Source organism: Lissotriton vulgaris, chromosome 8 (genome assembly GCF_964263255.1).
Source record: "Lissotriton vulgaris chromosome 8, aLisVul1.2, whole genome shotgun sequence".
Taxonomy (NCBI): domain Eukaryota; kingdom Metazoa; phylum Chordata; class Amphibia; order Caudata; family Salamandridae; genus Lissotriton; species Lissotriton vulgaris.
Genome location: NC_141696.1, coordinates 169,260,823 through 169,279,453, shown reverse-complemented (window position 1 = coordinate 169,279,453; position 18,631 = coordinate 169,260,823). Strand labels below are relative to the sequence as shown.

The window sequence follows — 18,631 nt, the reverse complement described above, 5'->3', positions numbered from 1 at the left end:
CTGAAGCTGCGTCTCTGTTCCCAGTGGTAATTCCTCATTCTTAGTCCTCTAGGATGTGTTGCTAGCTGCTTCTCTGGTCCCGTTGGTAATTCCTCATTCTTAGTTCTCTAGACTGTGCTGATAGCTACTTCTCTGATCCCGTCAGTAACTCCCCCATTCTAAGTCCTCTAGGCAGGGCTGCAGCTGCGTCTCTAGTCATAGTGGCAATTCCTCATTCTTAGTCCTCTAGGCAGTTCTACTAGCTACTTCCCTGGTCCCATTGGGTAATTCCTCATTCTAAGTCCTCTAGGCAGTGCGACAGCCCAGTCTCTGTTCATACATCCACTACACTCAAAACCAAAACATATAGATAAAAGACATTGTCATTTACAACGCCAATAGCTCTAACTCTGACAAATGCAAGACCTGTTGCATTGCAAATGCTTGTTTTTATCATCCGTTGCCTCCCACCATCTCTACTGTGTTGTCCTCCCCTATCTGTCATAAGAAAAAAAAGCACTGTCATAGAGCTTTTGTTTTACTTTTTTTTTATTTATTATTTTTTTTTTTTATACTTATATCCATGCTGCACAGCAGCCATTCTGCTGTACGACTTCGCTAAAAGACATTGGCAAAGTGAATTACTTTTGCTACGACTCCCCTAGGGGAGGAGGCATGAGGTGTTTTCTCCAGATGACCTCAGCTCCTCCCTTAGGGAAGTCATAGCCCACACCTAGGTGTGAGGAGGGAACCCATATGATGAAGCATGTCACCTAACGGTGAGTGAGGGTTCTCGTCCTGAAAGCATTTCTCCCTCATCTGTTCTTTTTGCTCTGATATCACACTACTCCTATTTATTTATCTTTTCTCACTTCTAGCCAGTTGTACTTTGTGTGTTTTCTAGTACTATTTTGGGGATCTGTACCACATAGCTTTTGTAGATCCCTTTAGATCCTGTGTGTGTAGACCACTACAATAAATTCTTAACACTACCCTTTGATAAAGCCTTACTACTCGCCCACACTACCACAAACAAGGTATTATCTACTTTAGCCCCTGCCTACCTTTGGGGATCCACTGGACTCTATATCTTACTTTGTTATAGTATATACAGAACCAGCTTCCTACAGTAACGTAAATATAAGGCTGTCTGCACATGTGAGTGAATCTCAGGTTACTTTAATGCACAATGAACTTACTTAACATTATTATATTTTAGCACTAAGCTACAGATGTGCATTGATGCGTACTTGCTTTGTATACAACAATGAACTTTCTCTTTGTAATAAGTGTCCTTGTTATTGCAAATGTTGGAAATATGGTGTTTGTAGCATGTGTGGCTTTAGATACACAAGCTCTGGTTACTCCTGCCATCTAGCATTGGATTTGGACACTGCTAATTGTTTTTGTGTGATGAAATCTTTGAGTCATAAGGGACCATGTGACTCCTCCCTTAGTTGGCAATGCACAAAGGTACAGACTCCATTGTAAGATTGTTCTTCTTCACCATTGGGTTTTGTCGTGTACTGTTGGGACTCTCGGATTTAATGCGTTCGCTCTTCAAGTCCTAACGTTACTTCCCACCACTTGTGCCTCCAAGAAAGACTACCAATGGATTAGGTCTGATGTTAGTTTCTCCTACTCTGCTAGACTTCAGCGACCACCGCATATCTTCGGTTCTCGTCCAGTGGAGCGCCCCTTCTGGGCATCTACTATGTTTGATGATCGAGGATTCCCACACATAGTAGGTGATGGACTGGGCCCCCTTTCATAAATGTCCTCATGGCCAGGATAAATACCCATGGACCCCCTTTATACCACCTGCAACCTTTGCCTCTTCCCCAGAGCAGACCCTTCAATACCACCTATGGTGCACCCACATTAAAATGATGAGGCAAGCAGCTGAAGATTCTGCCGGTGAAGCAGGTCCCCTCAGTGCCAATGAGGATGATGATCTTGAATCTTCTGGTAGTCTAACTGCCCAGCCCCGAAATCATTGACTCTAGTGTATCTGATGGCAAGTAGGACGAATGCGAGGAAGCCTCACCCACTTCGGCAAAGTCAAGGCCAGCAACCAGGACAATGTCCAGGACAGTAACTATGGCCCAATCCCAGCCACATCACAAGTTTCACAAGACTCTGCACTCTGAGCCGAGCACCCCTCTTAAGGCAGTCGGGCTTCTAGCCCAGTGCATAAGAAAAGGCACCCTCAGGCCCTCCACCGCCCTTGGACTGTGGTCGCCACTCAGAGAAAGCATTGGAGTCGAAATGTGATCTGTCCAAAGCCGTTTAGCCCCATCAGATCCCAGGATGTCTGTCCGAGCCAAAAAAGCTTGACTGCTGCTGAAGCTTCTTGCTACTCCAGTGACAAGAACTCGCTCCGTAGTTCTGAAGACCTCAAGAGGTCTATTCTTGAGCAACTCCAAAAACACTGACAAAAAGCAGAAACAGCTGTTCATTCATCCTCGTACAGGGGAGAGTACTACCAAAGTTCCCCCTCCAGAGACTGGACACTCAAGCCTCCTCCCACCACTTCCTCCTCCTTCATCTCTCGCCCGATTCACCACAGAGGTCACCCAACTCCTATTCAGAGCAGAGGAGTCCCATCAGCCCTTTGCAGGAATATGAGAACGCCTTTCACCTTCACCCTCAGTATTGCTTATGGGAGGAATATGACATTGACCCAGCAAGGGATTCAGAATTTGAGCATATCTGTTTAGGCTCCTACCCTGGATGATACTACCATCTATCGTGTGACAAGACAACGGACAGTGGCTTGCCATAAGGTAGACATGTTGATTTTACCTGGAGAAGACTTACTCTTGGAGAGTCATGCTAAATCAGAGCATGCAATCCAATTTCTGGCCTTGTTAAAGGGGATGCTCAAGTTACCCTCTGATGTGTTCTTGGTGCCAATCGATACAAGAGTTGTGAGCCCCAGGTGCAGAAAATAAGTACAAGCCTTCTCCCTCTAACCCTGTATACATCAAAGGCCATGTACCCTATGACATTTTGGTGGTGCACACCGCCACTAAGCGTACCTTTTCACAAGCTACAGGGGATACTCCCCCACCTGATAAGGAGAGTAGGCAGATAGCAGCAGCAGTGAAAAGGGTAGCAGTTGGTGCAACCACAAACTGGCACATTAGAAATTTGATGGACCTCCTTGCATGGGATGAGTAGCTCTTCCAAAATGTCCCTGAACAGTATAGAAAGAGGGGGGACGAACTTGAGACAGGGAGAGAAACTATTCCCAATTCCGCAATCCGCTGTGTTCTTGATGCTACAGATACTACTGCCGGGTGGTTTAACACCTCCCTAAGACTGCATTGCCAATCTTGGTTTCACATAGCTGGCTTCAAGCCAGAGGTCCAGCAGCATCTTATTAATCTTGCGTTCGATAGAGAACATCTTTTTGAAACTCATGAAGTCGATGGGTTCCCTGCAAACCCCATCCACTGGGTGGGTCCTTTTAGAAGCAGCAGTACAGGGCGGGATCCAAGATCACCTGTCCTGACCAGCCACTATCCTATCAGCCTCAACCCTGCACCTACTTTCAACAAGGGGGTATGGGATATACATGAGGGTACATTACAGGCAGCAATAACAAGGGCCGGGATAGAGCTGGTCCCAATAAGAGTCTCTACATTCATGCATTACCTCACAAACCCCACGGATCACACAACATCTCTCTGGGGGAATCTACAAGATTTCCTTCCTCTGTGGGAGGACATTACTTCAGACAAATGGGTCCTCAAAATAGTAGAACACTGGTATTGCCTGAAGCTTCTATCTACCCCACCAAATAGTAATTCAGGAACACTCGACCTTCTTCATGAAGTTGTTCAAGTGCTCCTATTCAAGAGGAACATAGAGTTAGTGCCTTCTCACTATCAAGGCACAGGGGTGTACCACCTATACTTCCTTATTTCCAAGAAGGACAGCTCAGTCAAGACAATCCTCAATCGTAGGCTTCTAAATAGGTACTTCCTGTCAGAAGAATGTCCATATATCACCACCCCATGGGATATTATCCCACTGCTGTAACAACATGACTTCATGACTGCCTTGGATCTGAAGGGCACCTATTTCCACATTCCAATCCATCCGGCTCATCAGCAATACCTCTGCTTTATGATAAATGAACAACACTACCAGTTCGAGGGTCTTCCTTTCAGGGTTACCACAGCCCCAAGGATATTCACAAAATGCCTACCAGTGGTAGCTGACATCTCTGAGTGGACACATACATGTATCCCCTGTCTTGTGGATTGGCTAATTAAGGGCGCAAGCAAAAAGCAATGCCTGGGACACACATAAGCGGCTAATTCCTCCATCTCTTTGCTTGACAGCTTATGGTGTACAATAAACACCACCACGTACCATCTAATGCCTCTACATATTCAGCCTTTCCTAGGGTCAATTCCAAATACCATTACAAGCAGTGCCTATCCCAGCCAACAGGTGTGCCTTTCTTTGCAATGGTCATAAGCAGAGGGACATCTACAAGTTCTTGTGTTGGGAAGGTTGCCACCTCTTTCTGGCCAGTGTTTCTCTATTCAGGCCAGCAATAAAGGTGGCAACTCTAAGTGTAGGTGAGGGCCAGCCCTCGTCACTCTGAAGCTGTGGAACCACACCAACTTGTTGCAGGGCAGGACCTTCAAGGACCCCATTCTGCAGGTAACCATCACAATGGACATACCCCTAGTTTGATGGGATTGGGGGGCTTCAACACAACATAAAAGTCCTACAACTTTGGTCAGTCCAGCTGCAGGGGTATCACATCTACTACCTGGAACTACTTGGCATTGAGCTAGTCCTAAAGGGATTCTTCCAGAACATTCAGTGCAATGTAGTCCTCATAAAGTCAGACAAGGCGCTCCTGTTTGCAACACCAGCACAGACAATTTGGCAATGGATGATCAAATATCAAATACGTCTCTTAGCGTAGCACCTACACGGATTGGACCATAAATTTCCTGCCCTGCTCAACTGGGTGCATCAACAAGTCCACGAGTGGGAACGCCACCCACAAGTCCTACACTCACACATCTAAAGTCTGGGGTTTCTGCAAATAGACTTTGTTGCCACTCATGAGAACTTTAAATGCCAAAACGTTTCCTCCAGGTTCTCACAGTCCATGGATAATACTCTGTGATGAACTGGTCAGGGATTTTTGCCTGCTCTTTTCCTCCTCTCCCACTTCATACGTGGTGAGCAAGCCGCAACAAACGTCACTTTTCCTACTGCCTCCCACATGGGCCAGACAGCCATGTTTATCATCCCTCCTACAAATTTCTGCCAGTTCTCACAAGAGGCTACCCTATAGGATGAACCTTGTTACAAAGGAATACAGCAGGATCAGACACCCAGGTCCCAGGCAACTGAATCTTGCAATTTGGCGCCTGGGGTCTTAGAATTTGGTTACTTTGACTTCCCACAGAAGTGTATGTACGTTTTAAAGGAAGCCTGCAGAACCACCATTAGAATGTGTTATGCAGCAAAGTGTAAATGGTTTGTCCAGTACAGCATTTCTAAAACAAGCCTTTACAGTGCAACGGTCTCGTCTTTGCAAAAGTTAGAGCTATTGGCATTGTAAATGACACATTTTTTATATATGTGTTGCTTTTGAAAACATAAATAAATGGCCTTGTCATTTAGTGCCAATAGCTTAATCTCTCGCAAATGCCACACACAAACACACAGACCCCCCCCCCACACACACACACACACACACACAGAGGCCCACACACACACACAGAGCCCCACACACACACACACAGCCCCACACACAGACACAGAGCTCCACACACAGACACAGAGCCCCACACACACAGACACAGAGCCCCCCCCCACACACACACAGCCCCCCACACACACAGAGCCACACACACACACACACACACACACACACACACACACACCTGTAAGTGATATCTGCTGCCTGGGCTCCCCAACCCTCCATCTTAGGTACGATTTTTATCACACAAAATTGAAGCCAGTGTGGGCCTTATCACAGGAACTACAGACAACAAACACTCTGCATCCATGCCTGCAGAGATGAGCAAAGGCCACAGTTGCAGGAGACTGGATGGCAATTTAAAACAGGAGAGCAGCCTATTAGGCCTGCTTCTGAGCAGATGAGAGGTCCCAAAAAAACATCCTTGCTATGCTGACTAAAATCAGTATCTCTGCCACCACTGTCTATTCCTTGTAGCATATTCAAAATAAGTGTGCCCTTCTGACCTCTGGGCTTAACTGTGTGTCTCACTCAATGTTACAAAAGGCTGCCGTGCACATTCATGATTGTCGTCTGTGCTGAGGTAGGGGTCAGAAATACTACAGCATGCTAGGGTTAACTTGACGCAGGGGTGCACGCTCTCCTGAGCCATGCAGTGGTCTTTATGCTGAAGCATTGCCCCTGTTGGAGCCACACGGGGCTCTGAACACAATATGCCAAACGGTGGAGCCACACAGGCTCTGGAATCAGATATGCCCCCCCTAGAACAAATTTGCATAGGCACCACTGGCCGTTGGAGCCCCCACTGGAGCCCTTAAACAAGATATGCCCCAACGTTGGAGCCACGGACGCCATGTACCGCGGAAGGAGGCCGCCTACTCCCTCGGCGTTCGAGGAAAGGAGGTCAGTGCAATTAAACACGAGTATTGAATTTGGCTGGGGGATGGAGTAAGCAGATGACCACTGTTTAGATTTGCTCCCGCCCCCGTCATTCAAGTAACCTCCGAGGCATCCCCTTCTAATGCTCTCCTCCCAGCCCGTCTGACTCACCCCGGAGGGGTGGGGGATGATCGTGCCCGGAGACAAACTGAGGAGAATAATCACCATCATTAGAGCAGCCCCCGAAGTGAGCCCCCGCCCTATCGATAAACACGGTGAGGTGCCAGTCACCTCCTAATGCCGCTCAGACCCCTGGACTGACAGCTCTGGCGCTAATTGCATGCAACACTCGGCTTGTCTGGGCTGGCTTCCAACGCCCCCTCTCCTCTCTGCCCCCCGCAGAGCGCCCGGAGCTCAAACTCCTCTGCTAAAGGTTTCGAGCCGCAGAGCACCTCGTGCAGCTCCCGCGACGCCGGGCTGCTCCCTCGGCTCTGTTTGCGGTAGGGGGAGGGGCGCCTCCGTCTGCCGGAGGATCCCTAGGAAACAGGCGTCTCGCTTCACTCCCACAGCCGCTCAAGTGACAGGCTGCGCATTACCGCTCCCCTCCCTGGGCCGCCTCCTCGCCGTCCACAGGCACACTTCACAACTTCAAACAGACTGGCTCTTCCGTCAGCGCTCCGGGAGCCCTCCCCCACACAAACCTGCAGACCACCCCCGCCGCCTGCGGAACTGGACTTAGCCCCCGGCACCTCACATACAGGAGAGTTCGGATGTTACACCCCATCTGTATACAGGACACTGGACAGTCAATATTCACAGACAAGACCCTCGACATGTTTTATGCCCTCAACATTCATCGGAGGACCTTGTGCAAATATACCCACATACTATCTCCAACTTGTCTAGGACTGTGTCAGCCACTTCCATAACCCACTTCCACCAGGTCCACGGGCTGACGTACTCAGGGGCTTATTTACAAGCCCTTTACGCTGCCGGTTCGTCACTTTTAATATGGGGAAAAGAGACGTTGGGGCGGCGAAAGGGGCTTGTAAATAAGCCCCTCAATGTTTATCAGCAGCCGGAACTGGCCACCGACCTAGAGCACGACCATAGAAAGATCACTTTCCCTCCATCTATCCGAACCTTGGCCATCCCCACATCCCTACCCATCACGCGATGTTCGCACACAGCCTTTTGTCTGTAAGCCCCATCCTTTTCAGACTGGGGGGCGTGTTTTTGACTGTTGTTTACATCCTTTGATGTTTTTAGGTCTTCGCCAGCTCGACTGGGCGGAGACCTAAAAACAGCAAAGAATGTAAGAAACAACAGTCAAAAACACGCCCCCCAGTCTGAAAAAGACGGGTCTTAGATAGAAAGAAGGTCACTAGGACCTCTTCTCCAATGGCTGGCCACCGTTTAGGAGGCCAGCCAATGGAGAAGAGGGGCGGGGCTTAACCTTGCTAGTGATGTTCTCTCTATCCCATTAAGTCTCCCCAGCGAGACTGCGCATGTGCGCAGTCTTTCGCAGGCGGAGACCTAAAAAAGTGACCCCCTTACACCAGCAGTTCAAGTTATTGTGTTATTTACTCCACCTAAAAAAATCAGGATTAGCATACACTTCCATATGCCACACCTGTCGGCTATTGTAACATACATGCAAAATAGAAAACATACATCTCAATTCAGAATTCCAGTTATTAAGGCCTTAATGGAGAGCCTCAAAAAGGCTATTCCACCAAGTGTCCCATCTTTTCCTCTTTGGAACCTTAATATAGTACTTGTTGGTCCCTTGTTTGAGCCATTGCATTCCTGCCCCATGCAATTCATCTCCTGGGAAGTTGCATATCTCATAGCTATTACCTCACTAAGACTTCTAAGTGCCTTGCAGCACCTCACTTTGCAAGAACCTTTTATACAGGTTCACGCAGATATGGTTGTACTGCAGACTGGCTCTAAATTCCTTCCGGAAGTGATCTCCCCCTTTCACCTTAACCAAACAATTGAGCTACCAGTTTTTTCCATCACCCAGACTTGGTAGCATGCCCTTCATGCATTGGACGTCAAAAGGGCTCTAATGTACTACATTGATAGAAATACATATCTGAAAGAAACACATTAGTTATAGATTCCTTACCTTAGAATAACCCACAGGCGTCAGACTGGATCCAGAAAGTTTTTTCGTCAGCAGTACCTCTGTGTGTCCAAAGGTGGCGTTGGTCGGCTCCGCATCCGTCGTTGGCGTTGTGGCGCGGGGATGACGTCGCAGTAGCTACTTAGATGCCGCCCTCGCATGCTGACATCAGTTCTTTCTTTTTCTGCGCCAGCCAGCGCAGATCAGGAGAGAGCGGTAGCTCCGGTAATTTTTTTACTGAACTTTTTGAGCAACTTTTGTCGACATTTTTTTTTAGTCTATGACTCGTGGTACATGAGGGATGCCTGGATTCATGGCATACAGTTAGTGTACCCGACTGATGTCTGTTACGGATCCATACCTTGTGAGCCTCTTTTGCCTGGAGCGTGACCACGACTCAAGTCGTGCTCCGACTGCTGGTCCATGGCTCCGAAGGCTTTGCAGGAACGGCCCCGAAAGCTGCTTGAACGCTGGCAGTTGGCTCTGCGCCGTTCGAGGGTCGCGAGGGAGGTCGAGGGACCAGTTGCGAGGGAGGTCGAAGGACCGGTCGCGGAGCCATCACCCCTCATCAAAGTCTTCGCACTCTGGGTCGGGTAAGTCAAAGCACACAAAGAAGTCGAAGAAGCATCGTTGCTCTTCGACTTGCCCCGCCGGTCGGCTGACGCAGCAAGGGATGCGGGCGATGCCCCTCCCGCGGCTCACGCACGGAGCTTAAAAGTTGACTCCAGGCTTCTCTCCCTTCCCGGAGCAACTCCTGCCCAGCTTCGTACATTTTACGATGCAATGCACACCATCTTCGGGCAGCCTGAACCCGCTGGCGTGGCTTCGGGCCCTGCGTACTCTGTACGGGGGCCTAGGCCTTCTCCGCCGTCTGCCTCGGCACCTCAGGCCCACCGTGGATCCAGACCTGGATCCGGATCGGCGCCGGTTGACCTTATTACACCTCCACCGGAGCCGCTTCCTCTGGCACCGCAACAGACGCCGGTCATGTCCCCGACCGGCGTCGACCCCGGCCTCCATCCTCATGTGGAGCCAGACTGGCATCGACCGATGCCGGATCTAGCGCTGAGCGGGTTTTTGTGCCCCTGTTCACTCCTGGGGTCCCTTTTTAGCCAGATTGGCAACCTGAGGATGAGGACTGGGAGGGGTCAGGTGACCCTTTAACTAATCATCTAAGATCTGAACAGGACTGGAGAGAGGAACTGGGGGATGCTAGTGGTCTCAACACCTCCCCTGACCTTAACATGTTGTCTCCTCTTACCGTGGCTACGGAGGAGGGAGCGTCATACGCAGTGGTGTTGCATAGGGCGGCCGAGGCTCTCAACCTCGAGTTTCCTATGGTGGCGATCAGGACTAACCTCCTGACAGAGGTGCTTCAGCAGCTGCAAGCTTTTTGGAGCTCCTGCTGCAGTCTATTGAGGCCCTTACCGACGTCCTTTTGGGGACGTGGTCCAGGCCCAACATGGGGGCTCCCGTGGATAGGATGATTGTCCAACGCCACTGCCCGGCTCCGGGCGATCCCACTTCCCTCTCCCAACAGCCCACCCCATAAAACTTGGTGGTCCAAGCCTCCACTTCCAAGAGTACATTCCCTACCGCTCCAAGAAGCTGGATAATCTTGGGAAGAAGATTTGCTCTTCCGCCAGTTTGGGACTGCGGTCGGTAAAAACTGCATGTCTATCGGCCGTTATTCCCACTCGGTGTGGGATACAGTTGCGCAGGTGCTGCCTCATGTTTGGAGGAGGCCCAGACAGTGCTCTCCCAGGCTGTCGCCGCCGAGAGATGGGGTGAAGTTTACCATCCGTTGTGGGCTGGATACTGCCGACTCTCTAGGTAGGACAATTTTAACGTCTGTAGCCCTTTGTCGCTATGCCTGGATGAGATCAACTGGCTTTTCGTGGGATGTCCAGAACACCCTCATGGACATGCCCTTTGATGGCCGTTGCCTTTTTGGGGACAAAGCGGACAACGCTCTAGAGTGTTTCAAAGACTCACGGGCTACGGCCAAGTCCTTGGGCATCTCCAGCTGCCCAGCGCAGTCTGCTCTTCACCCCTTTCGTGGCCACGGAAGGGGTGCCCCACTATGTCCCACCCAGAGCCACAGGCCGCAGCAAGTTTCCCAACCTTCGCACGGCTGGGGATTTGGGAACCACCGTCGTGGTTCAGGGGGCCAGCGGGCAGGCCAGTCCCCCAACCTCCCCTCTGCAGCAGTCCCATCAAACGCCAGTGGGCGGCAGGATCTGCCATCACCTCCCCCACTAGCGCACCATCATGTCGGACAGTTGGGTTTGCAGATAGTCCGAAGGGGCTACTCCTTCCCCTTCGAGTCTGCGCCTCCAGCCATGCCACCTCAATACCACTGCATGTCGGAGGATCACCTGGCACTTCTCCAACAGGAAATGTTGTCTCTCTTGGCCAAGGGAGCCATCCTACCCCAGAAGTAGGACGTGGTTGTTATTCCCACTACTTTCTGGTACCCATGAAGGACTAGGGCCTGCTTCTTATCTTGGATCTCAGGATTGTCAAACGCTTCCTCAGGAAGGAGAAGTTCAAGATGTTGACACTAGCTCAGGTCTTGTCTGCCCTCGACCCTGGAGACTGGATAGTATCATTGGACTTGCAGAACGCTTATTTTCGCATCCCCATCCTGCCGCCCCACCGGCGTTACCGGCGGTTCACGGTAGACCACAAGCATTTTCAGTTCACTGTGCTCCCCTCTGGCCTTACCAGCAGTCCTTGGGCTTTCACGAAAGTGATGGCGGTGGTCGCAGCTCATCTGCCCAGATCAGGGGTTCCAGTCTTCCCCTATCTCGACATCTGGCTGTTGAAGGAGTGCTAGCCCAAGGCTGTGGTCTACCACCTCCATACTACCGCCGACCTCCTGCATTCACTGGGGTTCTCCATCAATGTGCCGAAGTTGCACCTGATTCCCTCTCAGAAGCTTCTCTTCCTCAGAGCGGTTCTGGACACATCGCAGTTTGGGGTTTAGCCTCCCGAACGTCTAGAATATTCGGGCTATGATTCCGATCTTTCAGTCTCTATCCTGGGTTTTGGTCCCGATGACCCTGAGGCTGCTGGGCCTCATTGCATCCTGCTAATCTATCACGCCAGGTGGCAAATGTGGGACGTGAAGTTCCAGTGGGCGCAGCATTAGGTGTATCAGTCAGATTATGTTCAGCTCTCGGAGGACACTGCTCGTCAGTTGCAGTGGTAACTCACGAACCAGGATTTGGTCAACGGCAGATCCCACTCCCTTCCCTAACAAGAGCACACAGTGGTTACAGTTGCATCCCTTCTGGGATGGGGAGGCCTCATGGGAGAGGCAGAGATCAGAGGCCTCTGGTCTCCAATGGAGTCCGAGCTCCACATCAACCTTCTGGAGCTTCGGGCAATTCGTCTTGCACTCAAAGCATTCCTTCCCTCTGTCCGGGGAAGAGTAGTGCAGGTGTTCACAGACAACATCAACGCCATGTGGTACTGCACTAAACAAGGCGGGGTGGGGTCATGGACCCTATGTCAGGAGGCCCCCCCACCTCCGGACATGGCTGGAACGTCAGGGCATATCCCTAGTGGTTCAACACCTGGCAGGTTCCCTGAGTGGCAGGGCGGACAGACTCAGCTGCAGGTGCATGATGGATCACAAATGGAGTCTGCACTTGGAGGTGGTGCAAGGTCTCTTTCGACAGTGGGAGGAGCCTTGGTTAGATCTATTCGCCACTGAAGAGAACACGCAATGTCAGCAATTCTGCGTGTTGGAATTTCCAAGGCGGCATTCGCTAGGCGACGCTTTTCGTCGCAAGTGAAGTTGCGGTCTGTTGTACGCCTTTCCGCCTATACCACTTCTGCCCAGAGTGCTGAAGAACATCAGGCGCGACCGAGCCCAAGTCATCCTTGTGGCTCTGGATTGGGCACAGAGAGTCTGGTATCCAGAGCTGCTCAACATGGCCATCCATCCTCTGACCAGTCTGCTTCTTCGGGAGGATCTTCTGTTGCAGCAACAGGGGACTTCCTCCACCAGAACCTGTCCATCATCCACCTCCTTCCGTGGAGATTGAGCGGCGGCAGTTGACGTCTTTTGACCTGCCTCCTGAAGTTTGCATTGTAATCTTGGCAGCCAGGTGTCCCTCCACTAACACGGTATACTCCTGCCGGTGGAACAAGTTTGTGGCATGGTGCACAGCAACGGCTGTGGTTCCTCTATCTGCCCCTTTTTCTGAGGTTCTCTTGTTTCTTCTTTCTTTAGCCCAGCAGAGCTCTGCTCGGGGCACTATCAAGGGCTATCTTTCAGACATCTCTGCTTTCCTTCGGCTTCCAGATCAGCCTTCTCTTTTCAATTCCCCGGTGGTTAATCCTTTTCCTGAAAGGCACAACTCAACTCTTACCTCCTATTCCCTTCGTTATTCCTCAGTGGGACTTGAATCTAGTCTTAACCTATCTAATGTGCAGTCACTTTGAGCCGCTTCACAACTGTCCTTTGAGGCTTCTGTCGCTTAAAACTGCATTCCTGGTTGCCATCACATCTGCCAGAAGAGTGAGTGAGCTCCAGGTTCTTTCCTCCAAGCTTCCTTTCCTGTCTGTCCATCCGGACAAGGTGGTTCTCAGGACTTGTCCATCCTTCCTTCCTAAGGTTGTAGCTGCCATTCACATTGAGCTGACCATCACTTTGCCCACCTCCTTCCCGCCTCCGCATCCTTCGAAAGAAGGAGAGGCTCCACCGTCTGGACCCAAAACATGCACTTTCTTTCTATATGGATCACACAAAACCGTTCCGGGTGGAGGACCAGCTCTTTGTTTGCTACGTGGGCACCAAGAAAGGTTGGGCCATACACAAGCGAACCATTTCTCAATGGGTTGTTTTGTGTATTAAAGTATGCTCTTCTCTGGCTAAAAAGGAGCCTCCAGTGGGGCTACGTGCTACTGCCTTGGGAAGAGGAGTTCCTCTACATGACTTCTTTCAGGCAGCTACGTGGATGTAACTGCACACGTTTACGAAACACTACTCTCTGGACAGCCAAGTCCGGAGAGACAGCTTCTTTGGCCGTTCTGTTCTCCGGGACTTTCTGGTGTGATCTTAGTTCGCATACCCCCCACCAGGGTTGGTATTGCTGGGGTATCTATTCTAAGGTAAGGAATCTATAACTAACATGTTTCTTTCATATGAACATGTTACTTACCTTCGGTAATGGTATATTTGTAAGAAACATAAGTTAGTTATAGATTCCTTACTCCCCTACCCATCCTCCCCATTCTGCGAACTGATTTCTAGGGTTAAGGAAATCCTTTCAGGGCCCTAGTTTTGTGCACCAGTGGCCATGTCATGCATGGCTTTGCTTTTCTGACGCGGAAAGTCGTGTACAGAACTGACTTCAGCGTGCGAGGGCGGCGTCTAATTAGCTACCGCAACGTCATCCTGGCGACCGCGATGCCAACGACAGACGAGGAGCCGACCGACGCCACATTCCGACGCGCAGAGGTACTGCTGATGAAAAGAAAATCCGGATCTAGTCTGACGCCTGGGGTTAATTCTAAGGTAATGAATCTATAACTAACTTATGTTTCTTACAAATATACCATTACCGAAGGTAAGTAACATGTTCTTTTCCACAAAACCCTTCAGCTATCTGGCACCTTTGCAAAAGCACAAAAAAGGAAACCAAATATCAATAATCTGGCATATTGTGATAAATAGTTAAGTGTAGTCGAACTTGCTAGCATAAAGCTAAAAGGGTTCTTCCTGCTCCCCTAGATAACATGGTCAACTCCACACATGTTTAATAAACACTAATGTGTTCATTTTCTTGCCCATCAACAGGCTACAGTTGGCCAAACAGTATTAAGAATTTTTGGGGGGATTGCTTTACATTCAATGCAAAACTTGTGTACCTACAGCCAATTATGCTGCGAACGGAAAGTTAGTTAACTAATCTTTAACACTAACACTTGTTACCTGTTACCATTATATAGGCATGGTCACCAGGTTTCACACCTACACTCAATAGTTGCTCACCCGCTGTGCAAGAAGCAATCTAACAATGCAGTTGAAGCCCATGCACATTGCCAACATAGGTAGGAGTCACAGGGTACCTCATGACTCAAAAAGACTTTTTCGAACAATAACAACTTTCAACATCTGAGCCCAACAATAGAAGGATGCAGAGAATGTGGATCTACAGCACTGTTAGTTTCAAACAGATGCTTACAGGATAAGTAGCATATTCCTTTCTCTTTTTTTATATATATTTTCGGAAAAAAATATCTTTTCTTAGGTCTCAAGATGAATTTGTTGTGTCGGATGACAATGCAGAGAGCGACGATGATCTGCAGTCAAATGACAGCGATGGAGAAATTGGTGCACGGAAACCTCGGCGTCACTATGCCAGACCAATGAGAAAAAGCCGCCGCCTACGACAGAAGATAGCAAAAAGGAAATATTCAGATGATGATGAAGAGGAGGATACAGATGATGATGATTCACCTGATGAATCTGGTAAGGGCAGCCTGTCTTAAAATGTCTGGAGATTTAATCACACTAAATGCTACCACCTCTTATCAAGAGCTTCTGCAAACTTATTGTTAGATTTATGTTTGTGCATGAGACTACAGTCACCTCTGGACACAAAACCTTTATAACATCTGTATTCATTTGTCCAGGTGACATGGACATTTAGTTCTTGAGTATGCATGTTAAATGTGATGATAGGAGGGCGAGTGCAGAGTCCTTAATTGCAACAGTCTCGGCTCTCCAGTTTTCAGAACATTTTTCCAGAGTAGCTATGTATTAATAGATATCCTACACACTAGTTTGTTACACCTTGAACTAGGCATGTAAAAGTATGGGGAGAGTATGTTTGGCAGCATAATGTGATTTCACATGCATGCATAACTCTGCACTCTAATGGTTGGGTCTGGAGTGCTATAGTATAAAAGAATGGTTCTATGTTTAATGGGTGTCAACTTACACCGAGTATAGATATTACAGTGGCCTTAAACTCACAATGCCCCACTATGTGACCACCATTTAGGTTCTTTTTTTCTGCCGTTGTGTTCGGAGATGCACCAAGGGAACTCCCAGTGAAAACTCCCAAACACAGTCAACGTACTACGTGAAGATGCCAACAACTTAAAGAACCTACAGAATCTTGAAGCAGGAATGATGGTTTTTGGGGTTTTTCCAAGATTTTCTTCAACTTGGTTGAAGAATGGCACTGGTAGTAGTTGGGATCTGTGAGATTTCTCTTATCAGAGCTTGTGAAGCAGAGGAAGAGTGTGCCGTCTTTGGAGGAGATGGGCTTCTCCGAAGATAATGATGTCAATGCTGATGAAGCTCGGAGTGAAAATCAGGATGACCCTGGCCTCTAAGTTATTCAGCAAGAGATTGAATGTTCTCATCACAGAAGGGACCCTAGGTAAACAGTGCCCAACTCCAAGAAACCACTGGTGCAGTCAAAACAGACAAGGCTTTCAAATTTCCTATAAAACTGTTGAAGCCGGCGAGCCAGAACTCAGAGCATCAGAAACATAAGCCCCGCATCGAGCCATCAAAAGATTGCAGTTGAAGGAGCTGAATAAACTTCCCTGTTTCTACCAGGTCAAAAGGAAAAGCCACCATTATAGGAGTTTCCAAAAGGTGTTCGTTCAGCTTCAGAGTACGATCGAGCTATAGGAGGAAAGGAGGGGACAGACCTCTTCAAAGGACAAGTCCCATGGGGACAAGAAAGCCTCCGACGTTGGTGAAAAATAGGGCACAAGAGGTAGAGATAGAGCTGCTAAAGAAAAAAGGGAATCTATACAGCAACAAAAGAGCTCATAAAAAAACAGAGGTAAAGAGACTTAAATCTATGGGAGGTAGAAACAGGCCCAAAACTGTGGGAGGAAGAGTTCATATTTGCAGAGCATGAGTGAGAGGAAGAAGTACTTTAAGCCATGGGGAGGAAGAGACACTATGGGAGAGCAACGTTACAGTCTCTTCACAAGAGGATTTGGACAACCTATCCCTCAAGGCCATCTCCTTGAGGTGGCATCTCCACATAGCGTGGGGTAGTTAGGTGTGCTGCAGACGCTTATGGGGTGCAGATGGAGTTGCAAAAAGTAGACACATTTTTCTTTTGAAACTCTGTACATAGGAAAAAACAGATTCTTCCTATGCCATATAGGTTCCTACAGCAGGGCATGGAGGTTCTTCAAAAACAAGAATTTGCCACAGCAGTTGCACACAGGATAGAAAAGAAATACATGGTGCCCACCTAAGTACATAAAGTCACACATAGAGGCAGACTCTCCAATAGAATCTACTGTAATAGTCATGTCCCCATCAACCTTCTTCCCTCCACCCAGACAAGGATAATAAAAGATTAGAGGCCGTGGGCAGAAAGATGAAATGGTAGCAGCCATTCAGTGGGGTATTGTCAACTCCAACTACCTCCTAAAAAGATATAGTAATAAGCACGGGCAGCCGAAACGGCTCGTGGGTGAGGTAGCAGGCACGGGGGGCATCGCGGACTGCTTAAAAAAAATCATAATACAAAAATAAAACTTACCTTGCCGTTGCTGCCGGATCCCACGTCTTCTCTCCTGCTCACCTGTGTCGGACTCCTGGTCGAAACAGGAAGCAGACAGCCAGGCTCCTACCCCTAAGCCAATCACAATGCTCCAATGGAGCGTTGTGATTGGTCTGAGCGCCGTGACAGGATGCTCCGCCAAGGGCTCTAGGGGTGGGCATGTTCTCCATGCAGGCTGTAATGCAGCCTGCATGGAGAACAGGGGAGTGCGCATGACTATTTTGTGCGGCCCGAGAGTGCTGACCAAACAACCATACCACTCGTCCCCTGCAGCTTCGCCACGCCCCATCACACACTGCCGCAGCCGGGGGAAAAAATAAAATAACATTCAGTTAATATCCTTTTATTTATTCCTTTAATCGCTGCCCTGGTATGAGAAAGTTCCCTCTTTCTGCATGGTTGCCCCCACCTTTTGCCAAATTGTTGATGTGCTTTGACTGAGTGTGCCCTGGGCCCTGATAATCAGGTACCCAGAGCCTATGTTCTTTCCCTAAAACTGCATTGAAGCCCAAACCCAATTGGCATATCTGGCCACAGGCCAGCCCCTAGTACGTGGTACCACAGGCACCCAGGGCACTGTGAGCAGAGAAGGCCTCTAAGGGCTACAACACTTATTGTGCCACCCTTAACAGTCCTGTACCATTCCACTCATACACTGCCTTTGCAGGCTGCGTGTTTTGGTGCAGAACAAAGTGAAAAGTTGACATGGCACATATCTCTGGTGCCATGCCTACAACCCACTGCCATGGCATAGACCAGTCACCCCTCTAGCTGGGTGCACTATACCAGTGGTGAGGGTACAGGTGCATGAGCCCTGTACCCCTACAGTGTCTAAATCCATTCTTAGAAATTGTAAGTGCAGTACTGCCATTAAGAGTATAAGGTGCTGAGAGTTTGTAATAACGAACTCCACAGCACCATAATGGCTACACTGAAAACTGAGAAGTTTGGTATCAAACTTCTTAGCACATTAAACCCACAGTGATGCCAGTGTGGAACTTAATGAAAAATGCACACAGAGGGCATCTTAGAGATGGCCCTTAAAACCAACTTGCCACTAGTGTCCAGGCTGAGTGGCTGCTTTCAGATGTCACCCCCAGACATGTTTCTGGACCACTGGGTTGAGAGCCTGTTGCTCTCTGGGGCCTGAAACAATGCCAAGCCTCCTCCCCCAGGATGGGCAGTGTTCATGAAGGGGAAGCTTCAAAGGCTTGCCACCTTTGTGAGCTTCCCCAGGCCATTTGCTGCTTTCAACAACTGTTCCCCTCTGGTTTTGACCCCCACTTTGGGCTGGAGAACTGGCGGGAAAAACAAGTGAGGAAGAGAGGTATGCCCATCTCTGCC

The 18,631-nt window shown here is 49.1% G+C and overlaps 1 protein-coding gene across 1 annotated transcript in view; it reads left to right on the top strand.

The window, feature by feature from the left end:
• Nucleotides 1–18,631, top strand: part of RSF1 (remodeling and spacing factor 1) — a 540,450-nt gene that overhangs the window by 477,795 nt on the left and 44,024 nt on the right. The window contains exon 14 of the mRNA XM_086933896.1: nt 14,996–15,216. Within this exon, the coding sequence (XP_086790022.1) occupies nt 14,996–15,216 (221 nt within the window). The remainder of the gene's footprint in view (nt 1–14,995; nt 15,217–18,631) is intronic.